Source organism: Diadema antillarum, unplaced genomic scaffold (genome assembly GCF_040938485.1).
Source record: "Diadema antillarum isolate AM-2024a unplaced genomic scaffold, OU_Dant_1.0 scf00000081, whole genome shotgun sequence".
NCBI classification, from domain to species: Eukaryota; Metazoa; Echinodermata; class Echinoidea; order Diadematoida; family Diadematidae; genus Diadema; species Diadema antillarum.
In genome coordinates, this window is record NW_027270970.1 from 272,076 (window position 1) to 292,290 (window position 20,215).

At 41.0% G+C, this 20,215-nt stretch overlaps 1 protein-coding gene across 1 annotated transcript; it reads left to right on the forward strand.

The window, feature by feature from the left end:
• The first annotated feature begins 610 nt into the window (after nucleotides 1-610).
• LOC139717714 (uncharacterized) lies at nucleotides 611-19,884 on the forward strand. The gene is made up of 9 exons (XM_071629214.1): nucleotides 611-693; nucleotides 6,225-6,362; nucleotides 13,943-14,030; nucleotides 14,872-15,536; nucleotides 16,012-16,201; nucleotides 16,682-16,897; nucleotides 17,441-17,616; nucleotides 18,528-18,727; nucleotides 19,039-19,884. The coding sequence occupies exons 2-9, from the start codon at nucleotides 6,233-6,235 to the stop codon at nucleotides 19,882-19,884; spliced, it is 2,511 nt and encodes an 836-aa protein (XP_071485315.1). The 5' UTR covers nucleotides 611-693; nucleotides 6,225-6,232.
• The last annotated feature ends 331 nt before the right edge of the window (nucleotides 19,885-20,215 follow it).

A 20,215-nucleotide genomic window follows, 5' to 3' on the forward strand; every position in this document is an offset into this window, starting at 1 on the left:
AGTAAAATATTGGGACTGATCTGGTATGAAATGTTTAGTATAATGTGTCAGAAGTATAGTGCGGTGATGGTAACGCAGTCAATTCCTGAAGGTAAAGCCAACACTATCGGTCAGGTAATAGAAATTGAAAAAAGAAGAAGAAAAGAAATCGGGCCATTATCGATTACATATTATGGTAAGTACAATCAATACCAATGTACGTAAGTTTTAATGATTTAAGGTATCATTTTCTTCTACAAAGCCGCTCTCATCATTCCCTGTTGCCAAGCAACGGCACCGTGAAGAAAAGCATGCTACTCAACGAATAATGTTGTGCGCGACACAGTGACTTTTCATCGTTGTTGACCGCCGCCCGAACACTGGAGGACAAATGAACTCGCGCTTTCTCTGAAGGGTGGTAAGTGTTTGTAGTTAACGGTGACCTCAACAACTTCTCTCTTTCTCTCTTTGCGTTATCCTTTGGATTCTTTACAACAAAAAGCATTCAAGACTAACTGCGATTATGTCACTTCTTACTCTTGCCCGTGCCAGAGTCAACATAGCGGTCAAGATTGAGACGCTGGCATAAAACGTGACCCTCAGAAGGTATCAGGCGGTCATACCAGTAGGCGGCGCCTTCACTTCGAGGAAGTGGACGCGAGGAGGGAGAACAAACGATATCTTGACTTGGTGCTCTGGCGGTCGAGGAAAGTCGTAAGTATAATTGATATTATGCTGTTGCTCTGAAATTCTAAGAATGTGATTCATGATGTTCTATGAACTTTTCTTTTTAATGTTGAATGGTCCCTTTTCTGGACATTTCCAAGAGAAGGGGCTTCTGCCTACCGTTTCGGTTGAGTGATTCTTGGTAGAAGTCAGAAAGCACTCGAGTATGTTTGATTAGAGAACAAAGCGGTACGAGGACGTCGGTGGTTTTGGGTGTAGAATCGAGTTCTTATGATGCTGTGTGTAAACTTTTAATTGAATGACGTAATAAAGAGCAATTCGGATGAAAACACCTAAAGATCTAATGACCCCTTGAGGTACTACAGTGCATGGTGCGGGCTGACTAGTGTCGTCACACTCTTGACCAGACAAAACTAAAACACCACCTCATTAAAAAACCAACCAAACAGCTTTCACGACAATGTGGCTATGTGGTCATTGTGGCTAACACTTTAACAGCATTTCTTTCGGATGGCATTCATAGCGCTGATAGTTAAAGACATTTTTAAAGGTACGAACAGCAGCAAACGAGTGAAAGATAAAAAATCTGAACATCAGCTCTTAGGTAAGTTCAATTTGAAAGTAAAATACAGCATCGCACATTTTTGCCTGAGAAATTCCAAACCTTTACTCCATAATCACAGCCATGGTAATTTACCAAATACAAAGTCTTGCTGTTCGAGCAAATGAATTTACTGACACGCTTGTAAAGGAAATTTCCCCGACCAGACTAATATCTGTAAGTTACTCATGTAAAAATAAAAAAGTTTCTGATGCACCTTTTATACTAAGTCACACGACTTAAACACCAGAGACTTAGAATAAAACAACACCCATGAGGTAGGATCAGTTTAGTGCCAATTGTACTTTGATGCATGCACTGCTGATGTAGTGCTGGAAGGATGTTCTTAAAACGTTAAATCGATTGAATTCAGTGTGGTTGTTTCTTCAGTGGTTTTTATAATCTCTCTTTTTCTTTATTTCTTTCTGGTGTCATTTTGTCGTATCCTCACTCGAGAACATGGATATGCGTAGACGAAATAAGACCTTCCATACAGAATCTCCCTTTCACCTGCCTCGGATTGTTATTGTATTTCTCTCTTTTTTTTTCGGGGAGGTGGGATGGATAGGGAAATGAGGGTTTGGGTGGATTAAGTGATTGTGAAGTTAAGAAATGATTTTTATTTGATGGGGGGGGGGGGAGGGATGAAAAAGAAAGTCTCATTTCGTCCATGATTCTGAGCGTACTTTTCCCATTATGAAATACTACTTGACGTTCGATTTTCCTTAGACAATCTTGTGCAAGCTGTTTCACTGCAATCATGTGTGATAATAATATCTTGTACTTTGTACTTGTTGAAATTGTGTTTTATTGTTCTTTGAGAATTGAGAAATAAAAGTATTGACTATAGTAAAAATGTTTTTTTTTTTTCATAAACAAATTGAGCAGGTCTACGAGAAATACAAGCATTGCCCATTTTACGACACAAGGCTTACATCTCAGTTTCCAGATGTCTCTGCAGAATACGTAGGCCACGTGATTGTCTCTGCGTTGTTAAGGAGACCGCAGAAGTACTTTATATGACTGTGGACGATAACGTATCGAGCCTATAATCACAATGTTACATCATGGCCATAAATTACGATATCTGTACTTGTTTACAAGGTTACCCGACATTTTTAGATCACAATATTAGTTTCTTATCAGTTTCACCTTGCAACGAAAACATCCATAAAGTGAAAAACTAGTGCCTCTTTGTTTAACACACTAAAGGCTAATTCGTTTTATGTTACTAAATTCAGTTGTTTTCGAGGAGAAATGGACAGGATTATTGCATCGAAATCTTGCAGAGCAGAGTCGTTTCTTCGGTTTTAATTTCCTTAGTTATCGTCTTCGTTGCACCTGCGGCACACTTTGTAAAGTCGATAAAGGTAGCTATATTTTGACTATACTTTGATCCAATCATTTCGTGATCAGATGTTTGCTTTTCACGTCGATCAAACACTTGCAAAAGTGCGTGTTGGCCAAGAACTTAGATATGACCCAGTATAAGATATCGATGTCCCATGTTTTTATCTGATGTTTGTGCATTGCCGTCATCAGGACCATAGGTTATGCACATAAGTTGGTGCGATTAAATTTCTGTTTTTATACATGGACGCTGCGAGTTCTTGTGAACGTCAGTTGGCTCATCGAAGTTCAGCAGTGACTGTTGTCCTTTCATCGTCGATTGGTTTAAAGTTCACTGATGGACAAAAAGAACAAGAACTAAAAGTGAGACTGCAAAACGAATGTGAAGTAGGTCTCTGTATACTGCTATTTGGGAAGGCTTGATTCCATCCATCCCACACTCATGTGAGATCAAGGAAGTCGTGTTTTTGCGACTACGCCATTTTAGTGGTTGCCCCACACAAGCCAGGAGTCTCTTTAGGTTGAGAGACACAGCTGCGGCCGTACAATTCTTCCGATGAATGACCATTCTCAAAACTGCAAATATTGTGGGGACTTCACATTGTGTCCTGATGTATACACCGCTAACTGATGCTGTTGGAAAAACTCATTCACCCGTGCTATGTTTATTCCTACTTTAGTTTATAGGCGTATGCTTTACATGACATTGAGACGTCAACGCAATATGAAATGTATGTACGTTTTTTTTAATGCCGCTGATTCACTCCGTTTTAGAATCTGTTGATAATCTTACACAAGCTGTCGAGGACATATGTCTACAGAACTGCCAAAAGGAGTAATCGACTTGTGAAGAGAGAAGCGAATCTCGTTTACCTACATTCACCAGGTACAACGGACTTAAAATCGCTCGAGCAGCGGTGACTTCTAAGTTAATGTTCACATGGATGTGACTTGTTGCGCAGCGTACGATCGATGTTCACGCCCTGGGGACAACGCACGACGCGGGAGAAAAAATCTTTCACCGCCTACAGCCACTTTGAGGAGAGAAAACTCAATTCTATTTTCGTAACATCGGATTCCGATTTCTGCCGTTCAATTCGCAAAATAAGTTTTCGCGAACGAATGAAACGCATAGCGCGCCGGTCCACTTGTGGGGGGTCGAATCGAGTGTACGGCAGTTTCGTCGGGAGCTCCCGGGGCAGGTGTTGACGAGAATCGAGGATTCGCAAAGTTTCAGAGCCAGATTTAGGTGCTAACTGAAACCATGTTTAGACAGATGTTGGTCCACAGTGGCAGACAGCTTTGTGAGAAAACATAGGAGAGAGGGAAGGTGTGGAAGCAAAGAAAGAGAGAGAACAAGACGACAAAAAAGTTACATCTCATCTTTGGAGCAACAAAGGACCAAGTCAAACTCGGTATTGTGCATACGAACCGAGAAAGCACCGGACGAGTAGGGGCTAGATCTCGCGGTCAAAGCTGCCGAAGCTTCGGGGTACCACAAACTTGCTACCAATGTCCCCCTATTCAAGATTTTTGTGCTAACAACTATTGTCGGTAAGTCGGATGTAGTAGAAATTATTTTGTCCTCAGTTCAGTCTTTCACATTTTACAAGCATTGCTATTCTGTATGTTCCTCCATATTTTGCAGAGAACGTAATTATTCCGTCTATGAGACACGAGGCCAGTGTGAAACTTACTTCATTTATTGTTTTGAGCAAAGTGTAATAACGAATTTTGTACTGTCTGATTTTTTTTTTCAAAATATGAAATAGACAAGGATTTGAGTTCTTTTTCGTGCCAAGGTTATACAGGTTGAGATGCCGACGCGTAACCTACAGCGCCGTCATGAAATCTTGGAGTCAAAAATGTTATAATGTTAGCCATGACTTTTTTAAAATGCTCGTTTCACAATACCTTCATGTTTGCCGGGTTTTTTTCCTTTGTCAACAGATGGTGTTTTTGAGCGAGATGTCTGCTTTAATTTCAATCAGAGAAGATGTAATCCTTGCATGTTTCTAAGATCAAGAAAATAAAGATGACTCGTACATCAATCTGGGGTTCTGTTTTTCACGTTTGTTGCTTTCTGCTTTGTTTCCCTAAAATTAGACATAGTCAACAGATAATAGTCTGTACAAAGCCGAAACGAAAACGAAAAAAAAAACCCCAACAACAACAAAACCAACAACACATTTTATGTTTTCTGTAAATCAACTTCAATGTTAAACGTGAACTGCAAAAGAACAATTGACATAATCTCTGAGTAGCTTCAAGTGTTTGTTACTCCTGGCGATAAGTTGGCCTGTATATGTTTGAGCCTGTTATCTGTGCGATTATGTTATCTTTTTATTGTTTATTTGTTCATTTTGTTAATTTCTGATAACCACAGACACAACGCGCCGCAGTTAGCCCGACACACTGGCCCTGTACCTAGGGGTCAATATTAAGGGTTGATCCATATGATAAACAATCGACAGAAAATCAAAGTGTAACATTGTGCTTCGCAACTTCTTTCGCGCGCCATCGAAAATCGACAGGCTCACTCTGAAGACTTACCAATTGAAAGTGAGAAAGTTATTTATTATAAATCAACGAAGCATCTCCTTTCCTAACCATGACAATATAATTTTAAAGCTTCGCTAGTTGTACTGTTTTCAGTTTAGTGTGTGTTCCTGGTTTAGCTTACAGCGTATTTCCGTTGCCCGAATGTAGTAATGTTCGGTGTCTCGTGTGAACTGATGACATATCACACCAATGACCAGATTTTGTTGACGCGCTTCCCATATTGTGACAATAACCGACTTCGAAACTTCCGAAACACTTTGCAGATCGGAGAGTGAGGGGGGGGGGGGGGTTTAACATTAACGTGTTGAGTGCCGCCTCCATGTTACTAGCCTCTTGGTGGTTCACTGATGCTGACGAGGATCTTATGGAAGATGTCTCGTGAGAAGAACGAGAGCGAAGAGAGTCACGAGTTTAAGTGACGATAAAGCGGCGCTGCATCTGTACTTCTGTCGTGTCTTTTTATCTTTGCCAGACTGTGTCTGCGTGTTGTGGGTATACATGCATTTGTATACATTTCACGTTTACTGTGGCATCTTATTCCATATATAGATCCGATCGCCCAATGAGACTCTTGTTTTTATTCGAGTTTCATCCGAGTTTCTTGTGATTTCGTTTGAATGAAAAGTTCATATTGAATGTTATTGTGTGTTGGATGTGGGGTGTATCTTCAGACTCATGAATAATTCAATGCGACATATACGTCGCATTGAATTATTCATAAGACTGATGATACACCCCACATCCAACACACAATAACATTCAATATGAACTTTTCATTCAAACAAAATCATCAAAGACTCGGATGAAACTCGAATAAAAACAAACAATATTATTGTTTGGTTTAGTGGTGTGCTGCATGTTTAAAAGAGCGTTGATCTGAATCTGAGGAAAATACATTCATTCATTCATTCATTCATTCATTTACATTGTTATTGTACTTTGTACTAACAGTTTTTCTTCGACGTCAAAAGACTACGATAGTTAGTGGCTTGAAAACTCCTAGAAAGGTTCTGTTTAATCAATTTCCCCCATATTTTGTGTCCAGTTTGCAGGATGGCGCACAACTTCGAGAAGGCAGTCAGTCTAATCTCCAAGGATCCGGAGGAGAGAGATGATCGGGAAGTTGATCTCCTCATTCCTTGGTTCCAAAACATGAGCGGTCTCTTCAAGGCACAGAAAACAGGTAACTCACTCGCATAATCATGTTTATCAATCTTTCTCTATCATCTCCTATATCCAGCCATCTCTCTATCATTCTATCAGTCTTTCTCTATCTCTATACATACATATCTACCTTGACAGTTAGCTATCAATAGCCAACCAGCTATAATAGAAAAATAATGGGTTTGAAGGACATAGCTTCTTTGTGCGAAATTATCTTTCATAACCACGCGTAGTATTCATGTGTGGGTTTGCATGGTGTTTGTTGTATGTTTTCGTGTGTGTTTTCTGTCGTTTGTATGTTCACAAGTATGTTTGTGGCGTGTGGTCGTGCATTCCTTTAGTTTTCCGACCTCCATCGGACCTAATAAAATCTTTCAATGCCGAATTACTTTTCCATTTTGTTGAAAATGGAAAGAGGTCTGAAAAGATTATCATTATCCTTCTCTCAAAAGACTTAAAGCCGCCACGACCTTGCCCTAACCGATTCTTACCCTGATCATTATATGATTATACGAATGCCAAGTATTCCAATGGACGTATCCTATGGCAATGGTTTGTAAATATCCACTTTTAGTAATGTTTAGTGTTTTGTTAGTCCTTGATGTTGCATTTAGTTCGACACGCCCTTTTCCGAACAATAAAATTGTCCGTATAATCGAGGCACATCAACACTCATTTTGACCTCTTTTTCTCTGGCTGAAACAAAGTTCGCAATATTTAGCTTCGAAGGACACATTATTTTCTATTTAAAACAATTTGCCGAAACACGGCTCGATTTGTGAAAAGATGTAGATCGATATATTTGCCTTAAATGTAATGATTTATTTACTGGGACAGAATTAACTTAACCCAAAGTTGTATAGAACGTGTGTAGTTCCTTTTTTTAAGCTGTCTGAAATAAAAAGGGCTTTACATTGCTCAAAAGTATCGTCTCACCACCCCGAACAGACCACGTCAAAAGAAAATCATCATATTCTGGTCCTCGCAGTTCATGGTTTGGCATAGATAGCATGCATGAATGAAAGAACTTCAATCCAATACAATGTGGTGTACTTTAAAAATGCCTCAAACGCTACGCGTATCAACTCAAGGCGCCGACAAATAGAGATCGGTGATAACAGCTTCAACGTCTATGACACAAAAAGCACGTTTTTTCCCGAAAACTGCAAATCCCTCTTAACAAGTTTTTCTCTTGTTCACCAAGTTAGATCCAAAACATTCTATTCGATTTCCCCTTTGTAATCACTAAAGACACCGAGCAAAAAAGTAAACACCACCGGTCGACCAAATGTGAAATATTGTGAGCAGCTGAAAAAGGACACATGCAAGGTATTTACTATTCCCAGGACTACCAACACCGAATACGCACACAAGTGAGTACAACTATCAAGTTGCATTTAGAGCCCTAACATGTAAAGATGTTGTGGGACCCTGAATAAAAAAGGCGTACACACACCCACACCCACATACACACCCACCCCACCCCCACACAAAAGTACAACTATATATCACCGCTTTTACACATAAATGCATCAACAAATATATGAGAAAACACATAATTTGGACATTACTTTCTGCACCTAACTTGTATACCGTATGTCCCCCAAAAAGATTACATAGGGACCCTCCGCAATGATAACTTTAAAGATAGTGAATCAATCCAAATACAATTTCAGGGTACGAAACTATAACTCATTGCCCACATCTTACAGAAAACTCCATTCGATTTGTTTCAGTGGTCAAAGAGAAATGAGGAATTTTGTAGAGCATGTCAAGAATCTCTTCACTCCAAGTTCTGTCTATTGTGTTCACACACAACAGCATCCAAGTGCTAAACTTGGAAGAATCAGACTCATGACATGCTTCACAACAATCCACATTTCTCTGTGACCGCTTAACCAAATTGAATGGGGTTTTCTGCAAAATAGAGCTAAGATGTTATATTTCAAGGCCCTGAAGTAGCATTTAGACAATGTAATCATATTGGGTGTTATTAATGCGAAAATATGATTGTAATTTTTCGGAGGACATACTGTATACACGAACTTATTTCTATTATGGTTTTGGAAAAAGATTAATTTTCAATAACCTATTCAAATTTCCAATGAGTTGGAAACATAGACAAAGGTAGGAAGACTGTTTCTTTTTTTTTTCTTCTTCTTCTTATTGGTATTACAGTTATCATAAGTATGCGATCAATAGTATGAAAGGAAGGTGCGCGGAATGTGTATGTTAATCACAAAGCCTTGTGAAACGATCACTTCCGGCTCAAATGGAAAACATTATACATGGCAGCATTACACGAATCATGCTCGTTCTGCGAAAGTTCACAGAAAACAAAGACGTCTCATTTATTAAAAGAAACTAAATCAAATGTGTAAGGTCTTCTTTCTAGTTTAACGGATAAAATAAAAAACCAAAGAGAAAGAAACGCGCGAGGCAGCTTGAAACAAACCTTACTGGGATATCCACAACGAATGACTCAAACGAGAACAGATTCAAGCATTAGATTGATCATGTTGACTCGAATAATGGACGTTCTTTCAAAGTCAAATGAAAAATTTGGATATTCATTTGACTTCGACTGACAGATGCCTCATGTGTTCAAAGTAGAAAAAAACAACAACAATAGCATTGGAATACATGTAATAATGATAATGATAAACCACATTCTTGTAGCGCATATCGCCACAGATGTAGTCCCTATCATACGCGCTTTGTAAATAAAAAGTGAAAGGAGCAAGCGAAATGAACAGAAGAGGATTAGGGTATCGGAAGGAACTTAAAGGAACTGTTCGTGTCTCGCAAGTTAAGATTCATGAGATGATAATGATATTGTGGAGGTGTCGTGGCCGAGTGGATAAGAGTGATCGTCTCTGAATCACATGAGCGTGGTATTGGTTCGTGGGTTCAACCCCAACTAAGCCCGACACGTTTGCCCTTCAGCAGGAGTATGGATGGGTACCCAGCAGGATGAGAATGTTTATATTCGTTGATCAGCATGAGCGCGCCTGTAAAATGGAAATTGGCTAGAATGCTCTGCAGGGAGTGGAGAGTGAACACTCTCAGTGCTGGTTGGAAATAATATATCCATTGACCAGGGTAATAATAGTCTGTAAAGCGCATTGAAAGTCTTAACAAGGCTGAAATGCGATATATAAAAACTAGCTATTATCATTGTTATCATTATGGGACATAGATAGAGTGGGAATGTTCCGGCGGTGATCGTCTGCCGATTTAAGGGATGTCCCCTTTAGCCACCCAGCTGTCATAAAGCAGACATCCGATTTTACGTATGAGACCAAAAAGAAAATAATGGCACGTCCCGGTGCCATCTGACCTACATATTTCTCCCCTAACAATGTATGTTTGGATTTGGCGTCCCCGAAACCTTGAAAACGCACGCATGTTCAAGGTTATAACATACAATGCACCAAGAGAGAAAGAAAGACAGAGATAGGGAGAGAAAGAGAGGGAGAAATGTAGATCAAGACAGACAGACAAACAGAGAAAAAGAGAAATGTGACAACCTAAAACTGTCCACGAAATTCGATATTATTTTTAGAGTGTTATCATCTCGTCCTAAGCCCCATGAATCCAGGTTAATCCGCAAAACATGTACATTGATGTGATGGTATGTTTCTAGTTTGCCTCTGTCTCTGTCGCCTTGTTCTGCTGTCCGTTTAATATCTTCTCCTTCTTTGACTTCATCTTGCTGGGTAAAAAATTGAAGTTATTTCTATCAAAAGAGAAAGAATGATTACGTGAAAAGTAGCAAATAGGATATAATTACAATCAAAACCCACTTCTCGAGCAAATTCCATCTAATTGGTGTTATGTTTAATACTGAAATCATGTCAAAAGAAAATCCTTCGGTTATGCACTATAATCATGCGCAGGACTAGGGAATATGAAACAAAACGTATCAGAAATTGGTTGATGACATCGATATATGTAAGAGTACTCTTTTTCTTTTACGGTCGAGGCGAGTACGTCACTCTTGAGAACAACAATCGTGTCAGGGGATTTTATGATTTTTTAAAATGATTTAATGATTTTGATTCCCAAATGATTCAATAGTTTTTGTATCTACAATATGCCATGCCAAGTCACTCTGCGCAAAACGCCAGGAGTGAACTCAAAATCGTTGTTTGTTAAACGGCTATCCCCATGCTTGAAAAAAAAAATGGTTGTTCGCAAGTTATTGCAATCATTAGTTATGAAATCTTGTCAAAAATTTGGATAGTCAGTCTCTTAGATGACCATATATTGAACTCGTAAGGATAGGTCCTACTCCTCATTGCAATGATAGCAAGAATTAACTGGGCGGCTCATAAGACACATTGCAAAAGAAGTGAAGAAGAACAAGAGAGCAGAAGAAAGTATTTAGCTGATTCTTTGCTGGCGGTTTAAAAAAAGTATTAACATGATATAGAAGTGAGGTTTTGTAAAAGTCTATCATCTTTATAAAACGTTGTCACAACAGTCCCAACAAGTGAATTATCAGCGCGAAAGGAAACAATAAATTTGAATTAAGGGAAGATGCAAAGAGAAAAAAAAATCAACTTTTTAAAAAATATTGATTAGTGTTGAATCATGCGGAAACTGCCGGGGAAGGATATTAGAAGCAAATATATTTCCTTGGTATTTGTTGGTTTTTACTTCGATGGCCACACATTAAGCATAATCAAGTTTTGATACCCCTGTGATGCACCTTTCGGTGTTTTCCACAACGCATAAATATTCGAGAACGGTGTTGACGAAACTCGTCTTTCTATGGCTTAATCGTCCCGCGAGTGAAGAGCGCAGTTTTTCTATCGCGCGAAAATCCACACGAGGTGTAACAACAAAGAAAAAGAGATTCAAATGATTTGGGGAGGGAATACAGTACATCAGACCCATCAACAGTCCGACTTAATCCACATTTTGCGTCAAAGTACAAATACGGTTGAGTTAACGTTAATGCGGCAGTGAATTCCCAGCTCTCGTTGCCTTCTTTCGGCGGGCACGTCCCGGGGGATGTTACACGATCCACCGGTGCGGTACGTGCTTCATGCACTATGACATCAGATACGGGGCCGCAAGCAAATTTCTTTTACGCTGGAGAGGGAAAATGGCAGCATTTTGGAGCGAGTAAGATAATCCTGTAACAGATACACAGTGACATAAATGCTATAGGATGTGGCATTATTCGTCTTGAATTTGTCACTCCTCTCTCATATTCACTTTCTGTTCCCCTCAGGCTGAAATTTTGGAATCATGCCGGGATAGTGTATAGGCCCGGCATTATTCAGTTAGAATAGTACATAATTATAATCATTATATCATATACATAACTTTTTTTTTTTGTAAACACACACGCACACGTTCACATAAAGGCTTACATCTATAAGTATGTGTGTGTGCATGTATGTATGTTTTATGCATAACCTTATCGATTTCAGCATGAGCATTCAATCACTGAACTCCGTAGTAAACTTTCAAGTCCCCCACACGAATTTGAAGAACAAGAAAGTTTACGTTTTCTCTGAGCAAATCTGGGATGAGATTGATCTAAAATTTCACTCCTGCCCCTCACTAGTGCCAAATTCCAACTGCCTATGGAATTTCAAGCACAGGCACACACAAAATAGGATCGCAAATAAGATTTTTTTTTCTTGTATCGAGATAGAGGGTGAATGATGAAAAGTGGCGAGACGCATAGCACATTAAGGTCTCGCGAAAGACGAGATCTCACGTGAAACGAACACCGCGGAGGAATGTAAAGTGTGTACTTGTCGTTGCTACCCCCTCAAGGCATGAATGTTTGTTGACGAACCTCGTCGGGTTACAAGACCAACATGAAGTGCTTCACACTCGATCTTGACTGGCACTTCAAGGTGGTCAGCGTACCCCACCCCCTTCTATACCGCTCCACCCCCTCACTGCCCCCCCCCCCTCTCTCTCGAAAGGGGGGGGGTGCTCTATGCCCTCCCGATTAGTATGAGAAGAGCACACTCCGTTATGTTTTGTATCTTAAGTTTTGTTTGATAGTTACATATTCATCGGTATGCTAAGTAAGAATATATAATAAATAAAACTTATTGTCTGGAAAAAATGACTTTGCGGTGATGTAGAGGTATCGGAGTCTTGTGGTTTGGAGCTATTCAATTGCGACCACAATGTTATTCGTTCAAGCCACGTTCCAAAAGACACTGAAGTCAGAGGGTACACTATAGTAAATTTGCAATGCCACTCTTGAAGCCGCTCGAGTATCTACGTTATAGAAAACGTTTGTATTATATTGCTTTTTTTCCACTATAAGGTGACATATATTCTCATGTGAACTAGAAACTCATCAAAAAGTCTGTAATTTCTGAAGATGACATGACAACAGTGTATATAAAGACCGGAAAAGATGGCACTTTGACTAACCCCGACTGCAAAGAGCATCTAAACATCATCCTTATCAAGTGTTTCCTTCTACACTTTAAAGTTCTATAAAAATACATAACTAACGGAATCTAAATTTATATCTTTTCATCATGATGGCGTAGTACAAATGTACGATATCATTATCTCTTATATTGTACAATTGAATAATTCATATGTTAAACACAGTGGCTTCAGAGAAAAGATTTGATCATGCAGATGTTGCACTTAAAAATCTTGCCCTACTCCCTTTTCATACTTCAGGCAATATCATGTCGTTCTCATGGCGGCATTTCCTCGACGAAAATGTTGAGTTTAATTAACGTTGGTGAACATTCACACACATAATATACACACAAACAAACACATACGCACATACACACGCACATCAATCATACATGCACCGTATCTTCTCTCGGTCTCAGCAAAACTGGACCCGATACATATCAGATCGCATTTCGGCAGGAGAGCACGCATGGTTATCTCTGCTGTGTATCTGCGTGCTACTCGCATTAAAATGCTACCCGCTGGGCCCTGTAATTGCCGGGGAAACGGTTTACAAATATTTACTTGGCGGTGAAAGCTCAAGTTCGCGAAACAAACATGGAAGGCAAAGAGTCGGACCGCGAGCACACAAGTATTTTTTTCTCCTCTCTAGGTGAATGATATGCAACGTAAAAGACAAAGGATTCGTGGAAGATATAGACCTACAAAGACTACTATGAAACAAACATGTACCTACTAGTATTTGTTATGCAACCAATCATAATTTCGTAATGTGATATTGCTCCCCAACATCACAGTGCGCATTCATCACCTTTCATATCTTTCTCGTTAATATGTAATAGTATCCTGTACGTGTATGTGTGTGTGTGTGTGTGTGTATGTGTGTGGGTGGGTGGGTGGGTGTATTGTCTATAATGTGTGTTTGTGCCTGTGTTGTGTGTGGCAGCGAAAAGGAATAATGGAGAAAGACGGAGAGAGATAATAGAGAACATTGAAAATATGTGTACCATTGACTTTTCGACCTTTTCTATATAACTCATGTTTACCGAGAGCTGCAATCACAAGTAATGGTATTCAATTCTCCTGTCGCTATCAATGCAGTCGTGTATTTTGACCTCTGTCAAAAAAAAATGGAAAAGTCTTCACGATCTACAGTATCTGTATCTTTGTTTTCAACACCAGACGTGATGAAAGATATTGTGAGGAACTGTGATTTCCTGTCGGTGCCCGCCAATACAGTTATCATCAAGCAAGGCACAAAGGGCGACTGGTAAGCAAGTCTACATCTACAATGTATGTTTATTTCTTCCCCGTTTATCATTGCTTGTTTTGATTTTTATGTTCGTTCGCTTTTATGATGTGTGTTTTATAATCTTGTGCCTATAAATGATATGATACTTTACCAGTGGCAAAATATTAATCAATGAATAATACGCCGAGAAATCAAAACCGCAACATTATCAAACATCATTCGGCTTACATAAATTCCGTGAATTAAACTTTCGAGATTTTCGATTCCAACTGAATAAAAATTTTTTAACGCATGAAATCAATCATATTGCTTACATTATCCCTGCAAACCAACGCAAACAGGTGAAGATTGTCGTTAATTCGTAGATCACAAAGTATAAATGAAGATAAAATACTGCCTAAAGAGAGTGTACTGAGGATAATCATAGTCTTCTATGAACGCAAATAGAATATCAATCGTGAATAAAACAGATAGCTTTTCAAAGCTGTTCATATCTGAGGTTAACATATCAGTAAATAATGGTAGAGCCCTCAGGAATACCAGTGCTGTCTCTATGAAATAAACACAGGGTAAATAAGATGTTATCGTTTATTATCATTATTCTTTCTACCTGCATTATACTTGTCATTATCATAATCATTATTATCATTACCGTTATCATTAACATCATCACCGTCATCATAATCGTCATCACCGTCATCAAAATCATCACAACCTTATATCAACTATCGTTGTAACTCTTGCGTATCAATATTGCTCTGCTCCACGCTTGTTCAGGTCAGCCGGCTGAATTAATTTCATATCATCACCCACGTGATACAAACCTCACTTTTCCTTTCTTCTCCTCCTTCTTGTGCAGCTTCTACATCATCCTCACAGGTTCCGTCTCGGTCTACATCAACCAGGCCCTGGAAGAGCAGGACAACGTGCCCAAGCATTCGACGTCGTCCACGAAGAGGCGAGGAGGCCCTCACACACCGGGTCATCAGTCGAGGCAGAGCATCCGACACTCCCGGCCGCCGAGCTCGAGAAAATCACCAAAAGCATTCTCGCCGAAGCCCGAGAATGGTTTACATCCGTCTCGAGAACATTCTGTTGCAGGTGTCACAGAACGAATTGATTCTTTGACATCAGGGACGAAGTCTGCAACGTGTGAAGATGAAGCAAGCCTTACAGCAGACGACGCGAGTGGTAACAAAACTGGCTCCAAACGGGGCGAATCCCCGACAAGGGTCAACATCATAGTCGAGGACTTCTCTTCAGACAGTCAAGTAGACAGTGGTCGATCCTCTGGCGGTATGACCCTCGACGAGAACGAAAATCACATCTATGACGGTGATGACAGTGATGAAGAAGATGTCGACCGTGTTGACCCCGGTGATGAGGGAGGCAACAATAGCGCGGACGACTTCGATAGTGATTTTGATTACTCGTCAGATGAGGGTGACGATGACGTGTTAGAACAGACTATGAGCACGACGAAACTGGATCGAGCAGCATTCGGGGTTCATATTCGAGAGTTAGGTAAGCAAATTATAGGTGTCCCTTGATTAAGACCCCTTGATACAGCCGTTTACCGGCAATATTCTTCAGATAAAGATTAGAGACTTTAAGAATCAGTTTTTAGAGCTATTTTACCATTTTAAATTTCCACAGCAGTATATCACCGAGAGAGCAGGGTTGAAAACTTCCACACTTCTGTCGAATGTTCCTTCAGGAAGTCCATCTTTCGGCGCATTTTCCCTTCTGAAGGTCTGTTTACTTGCTGACGAGAGCAGATTTGTTAGTTCAAAAATACGATTCAGCTTATCAATAAAGTATGAAGTAATCAAAATAACTTTAACTGCCATAGGCAACTGAATAAAAACAGCCAAAGCTAAAATGCTCGCTTGATTCCATTATTCTTTCTGCTGATATCATGGTCACGACAAAGGCAATTCAAAGCTTAGAAATACTTTTTTTTTGCGAATCGTGACCTCGTTTGGCGTTTTGCTTTCAGGTGCGGGCAAGTGCTTCGGGGAGCTGGCCCTGGTCCAGACCAACTTGGTCCGGACGGCATCGATCCTGACGAACCAAGAGACCAACCTTATCGTCATCGACAGGGAGCTCTACAATCGTAGTCTGAAGGCCGCCCAGCAGCACGAGTTCAATCTCAAGAAAAACTTCGTCAACACGTTCCCTCTCTTCCGGTAGGTACACAAAGTTCCCGCCCTCTGTTTTAGATCTTTCTGAGTATGCCTGTTCGTTTCTTCCTCTGTTATCATTACCTTTTTTATCTTCTTGTTCTCATACTTTTCCCTCTTTCTTTTCCTTCTTAAAATGCATATGATAGCTTTAGATCATCTGTGTTAATTAAAGCCTATGATTAGTATCATGTTCTACATGTATTTGTATCATCTTCAAATTCAACAGACTATTAACAGTTTCGTTCGTGTAATCGTAGTATTGTTCAACGGCGACTTTGTTGACCATATTAGATACAACCGTGTTAACCATCGTAAAATACGATAATCAAATTTTATCGTCATCATACATTTTTCTGTATATCAGTATCATTACCACAACCATCAGTTACCATGTTCATTTTACGAGACATTGCATGACAATGTCTCGTAAAATAATACATTGTACAACTTACCGAGTACCCCTCCCATTTTTCGTTGCTATAGAAACTGGACACCCCGGCAACGCAGCGTAATGACCATGAGTCTAACCCGCTGCCAGTACCAGTACGGTAACACGATGGTCAAGCAAGGGTCGCCCGTCCGGGGACTCCTTTTCCTCACACAGGGTAGTGCCAAGGTGTCCACGGACACCGTGCAACACATCAGGCAGTATCCTAACCTGTGCACGGAGAAAGACTTGCAGTTCGCCAAAGACGTGAAGTAAGAATTTTTCCCGGGAAATTTCTTGTGTCTGCAATGGAGAGTCTTGAACGAATGTGTATGCGTGCGTGTGCAGGTGAATGGGAAGCCTTTAAAGATATCTGCTTTAATTTGACATTTATCCCACTAGTATAAACATCTGAAACATTGAGATAAGCAAACTCCACTTCAAAATGTGCTTGTCGTTCGTTACAGGTGTTCCTCTTAACACGAATAAATAAACAGAATGGACTAGGACCGCCATGATCTCAAAAGATAAATCATCTTTCACAATCATAGCTCCGAGACAAATCTAATCATGGCATTAAAAGAGCAATGGACCATCCATACGCTTTCAAGACCCTGATGAGCGTGTATGAAAGAAATAGATCAATCTGTAACTTGATTTATTATCAAAGATTTGAAGTAACAATCCACACAGTGGCATGTCACTTTCTTATCAAACATCATCTTTTGCTGAGATGAAAGTTTATTGAGATGTGGAAAGTTTATGAAAAAAGTGTCTATCACATTTAGTGCTATATTTGCTGTGTTTGTTTTCAGCACTGGTCGAGGAACACGAACCCTGCATCCCGGCTCCACGTCGTTCGCAGCTGCGGTGGGCGCCCGGCGTGGAGTGCAGCACTGGATCCGACGAAAGGAAACGTACGCACAGGCCGAAAAACATCTCAACTACAAGAACACCAACATGTGCGTCATCGGTGTTGGTGATTATATTGGTGAGACACTCGGTTATTATACACCTCACTACCGTTCTCACCATCTATTATAGGTGAACTGTACGGGTGATTGCGACTAGTCGTCAGCTTGTATTAAAGCTTGCTATATAGGATACCAAGTTTAGACTTGATGTAAAACGGCGAAAGTGGTGGTAGTGGTGACGGTGGAGGTGGTTGTGCGGGTGTGGATCACCGAGGTCGGTAGTGTGGATTTGGATGTTGATGTTGCTCTTGCTGTGATTGGCGTTTTCATTTGGGTATCGCACATAGGTCGGTATTTCGATGATTACGTCGTTTTGATCGGCGGGTTTCAGTTCCCTCGCGGCCATTTGGCTTGGTGTCTTTTGGCAGCAACTTTTGCGAATGATGTGTGACACATTGTGGGAGCCGGGCGCCTTTGAATGTTTCTACAGAAAACTGGCGCTATATAAATGCTGTTTCATCATCATCATGAGGCAGCCAGTTGAGCCTCTGGGGCAGTTTGTTGGTTGTGGTGGTATGTGTGTGGCGGTGTGTATGTAGTTGTTGTAAGTGTTGCTGTTGTGATTTTCTTTGACGTTTTCCTCTTGCGTTCTGGTGAGCAGAGTACATCTACAGCGTTTATATCATTATTAATAGACAAACGATACCTCGTATCAGATACCAGGAAATGCGCAACCGCAACCTTATCTGCAGTTTCTTATCCTTTTCTTTATAGCAATGAAGACTTTAAATTGAAATCATATCAGTATGAATAGCAGACTTGATTATGTTTTGATATCACATTCCTTCACAATCAGGACATTTCAAGAGGGCTTCTTGAACAAAGTTCAAAATCTGAAGGCATGAATCCAATTCACACTATTGCCCTTTACCTTGGTATGAGACGTCAATGACGATTCGTAACGTCCCCCCACCCTCGTTTCATTCAGGAGACTTTGAGGTCCTACTGCGGCTTCCTACCTACAGCTGCTCTGTGATGTGTCTCGAAAGCGTGGACGCCTTCGAACTCGACCTGAACAACTTCGAGCGGCAGATCGTGAAGAAGAGCCCGACCTCGTATGCTGCCCTCAAGGAAACAGCGATGACCAAGCTCCAGGCCAGGGTGAACAGACTGAACAGAGACGAGCAGGTATGACTTGTGACTCCCTCGTTTTTCCCCTCTAAACAAACACAATTTCCTTTCGTGCCTAAGTCCCGATCTGTCCCAAGACAAATGACCGCAATGACCTTTTTAAAAAAAAATATAATTATATACGTTTCCTTGATCTTTATAAAATTTTTCGTGTTTCACAACCTTTTTAAACAGCTTTCCCTGTGAGGCAAATGATTTTACCCTTGCTTTTACAACACATAGTTTTTCTTCAATTCATCTTCTTTACTTTCGATTTAAAATGTACTTGCCTACATGCTGACTTTTCCAATTTGACCGACTTCTTTCAGCTGTACATGCCTGTCCTGGAGGTCATGTTACACAGACTTCAAGATATGAACAATCCGAATGGATGGAGACAAAAGAATCGGCCTCGGCAAAGTATCAGCACTCTAGACATTGGACCAGACGACATCGGTCGCCCGGGGGCACCTTGGCGGGACTACCGCGAAAAGCAACGCCAGTTCCTGCGACGCAGACAGCGGGAAAAGCGGTTGGAAGAGATGCGGAACGTTCAGATGGCGCACGCCGCCAGCCTCGGCCTGCAACTCGAGAGGCAGAACAGGCCTCCAGCGAACGCAAACGTTGCCCAACCCATCCTAGGGAAAACAGACGATGCAATCGAGCGAAGAGCTGGGGAGCTCTTCCCCGACGTTCCGCACAACGTCAAGCTGCGTGTCGACCCTAAAACGGGGCTCATTCGAGCAACGGAGGTGCGCGTCCAGCGAAGTCTGATTTACAACAATGGCAATCGTTCAGGGGTAATGACCCGACCGTTTGATAAAGGTCGACCAACAGCACCTCGCTCGAACAGGGAACTCATTTCGGCCTTCGCAGAGGAATCAAGGTCCGACACGTCCACCGACAAAAGCTCGGACAGTGGTCAGTCAATGTCCAAACTCAACATTCGTGAGCTGAGGAACTTCTCGCTAAAATCGCGCATGTTGTACCAGCCTTCGCTGGCAAACGGCGCGACGAAGTCCAGCGTCGTGTCGTCTGCCGTCGCCAGGCCCGAGCGACCGCGCTCGAGCTCGAGTTCGAGCTCGCAGTCGTGTTCGCGGCGAGTAACGAATCATTCCTCACGACCAGCGTCAAGATCAGCAGAGTCTGTCAGGCCTTACTCATTTTCAATCTGACATTTCTAAGTCTCGTATTCCTACCATCCAACGGTACAAATTGTCAAAGTAGGCCTATTTCATTGACTCGGCAACTTGCAGAGACTCCCTACTACTGTATACCCCGCTTGAGAGAATCTTCTCAAATTCTCTCGCTTTCCCGCTATACATGCGTGTCTCCCGCATTAGACATAATATCTTCCGCCAAACATTAGTTTTGTTGTATACAACGTATATTCAAAAATAAGAGAAAGATAATACTACAGAGCAAGGGTCTCCATGTCCCTGCGTTGCAGCCCTGGACCCAAGCCTCAAGGGACGTCGCTCTTTGTGCTCACGATATGTGATACTG

Bases quoted from the DNA above. Each gene is read 5' to 3' on its own strand.
- LOC139717714 (XM_071629214.1), top strand. From the start codon at position 6,233: ATGGCGCACAACTTCGAGAAGGCAGTCAGTCTAATCTCCAAGGATCCG. The intron at 16,898-17,440 runs GTAAGAATTTTT...GTTTGTTTTCAG, and splicing joins CAGTTCGCCAAAGACGTGAA to CACTGGTCGAGGAACACGAA. The intron at 17,617-18,527 runs GTGAGACACTCG...CGTTTCATTCAG, and splicing joins CGGTGTTGGTGATTATATTG to GAGACTTTGAGGTCCTACTG.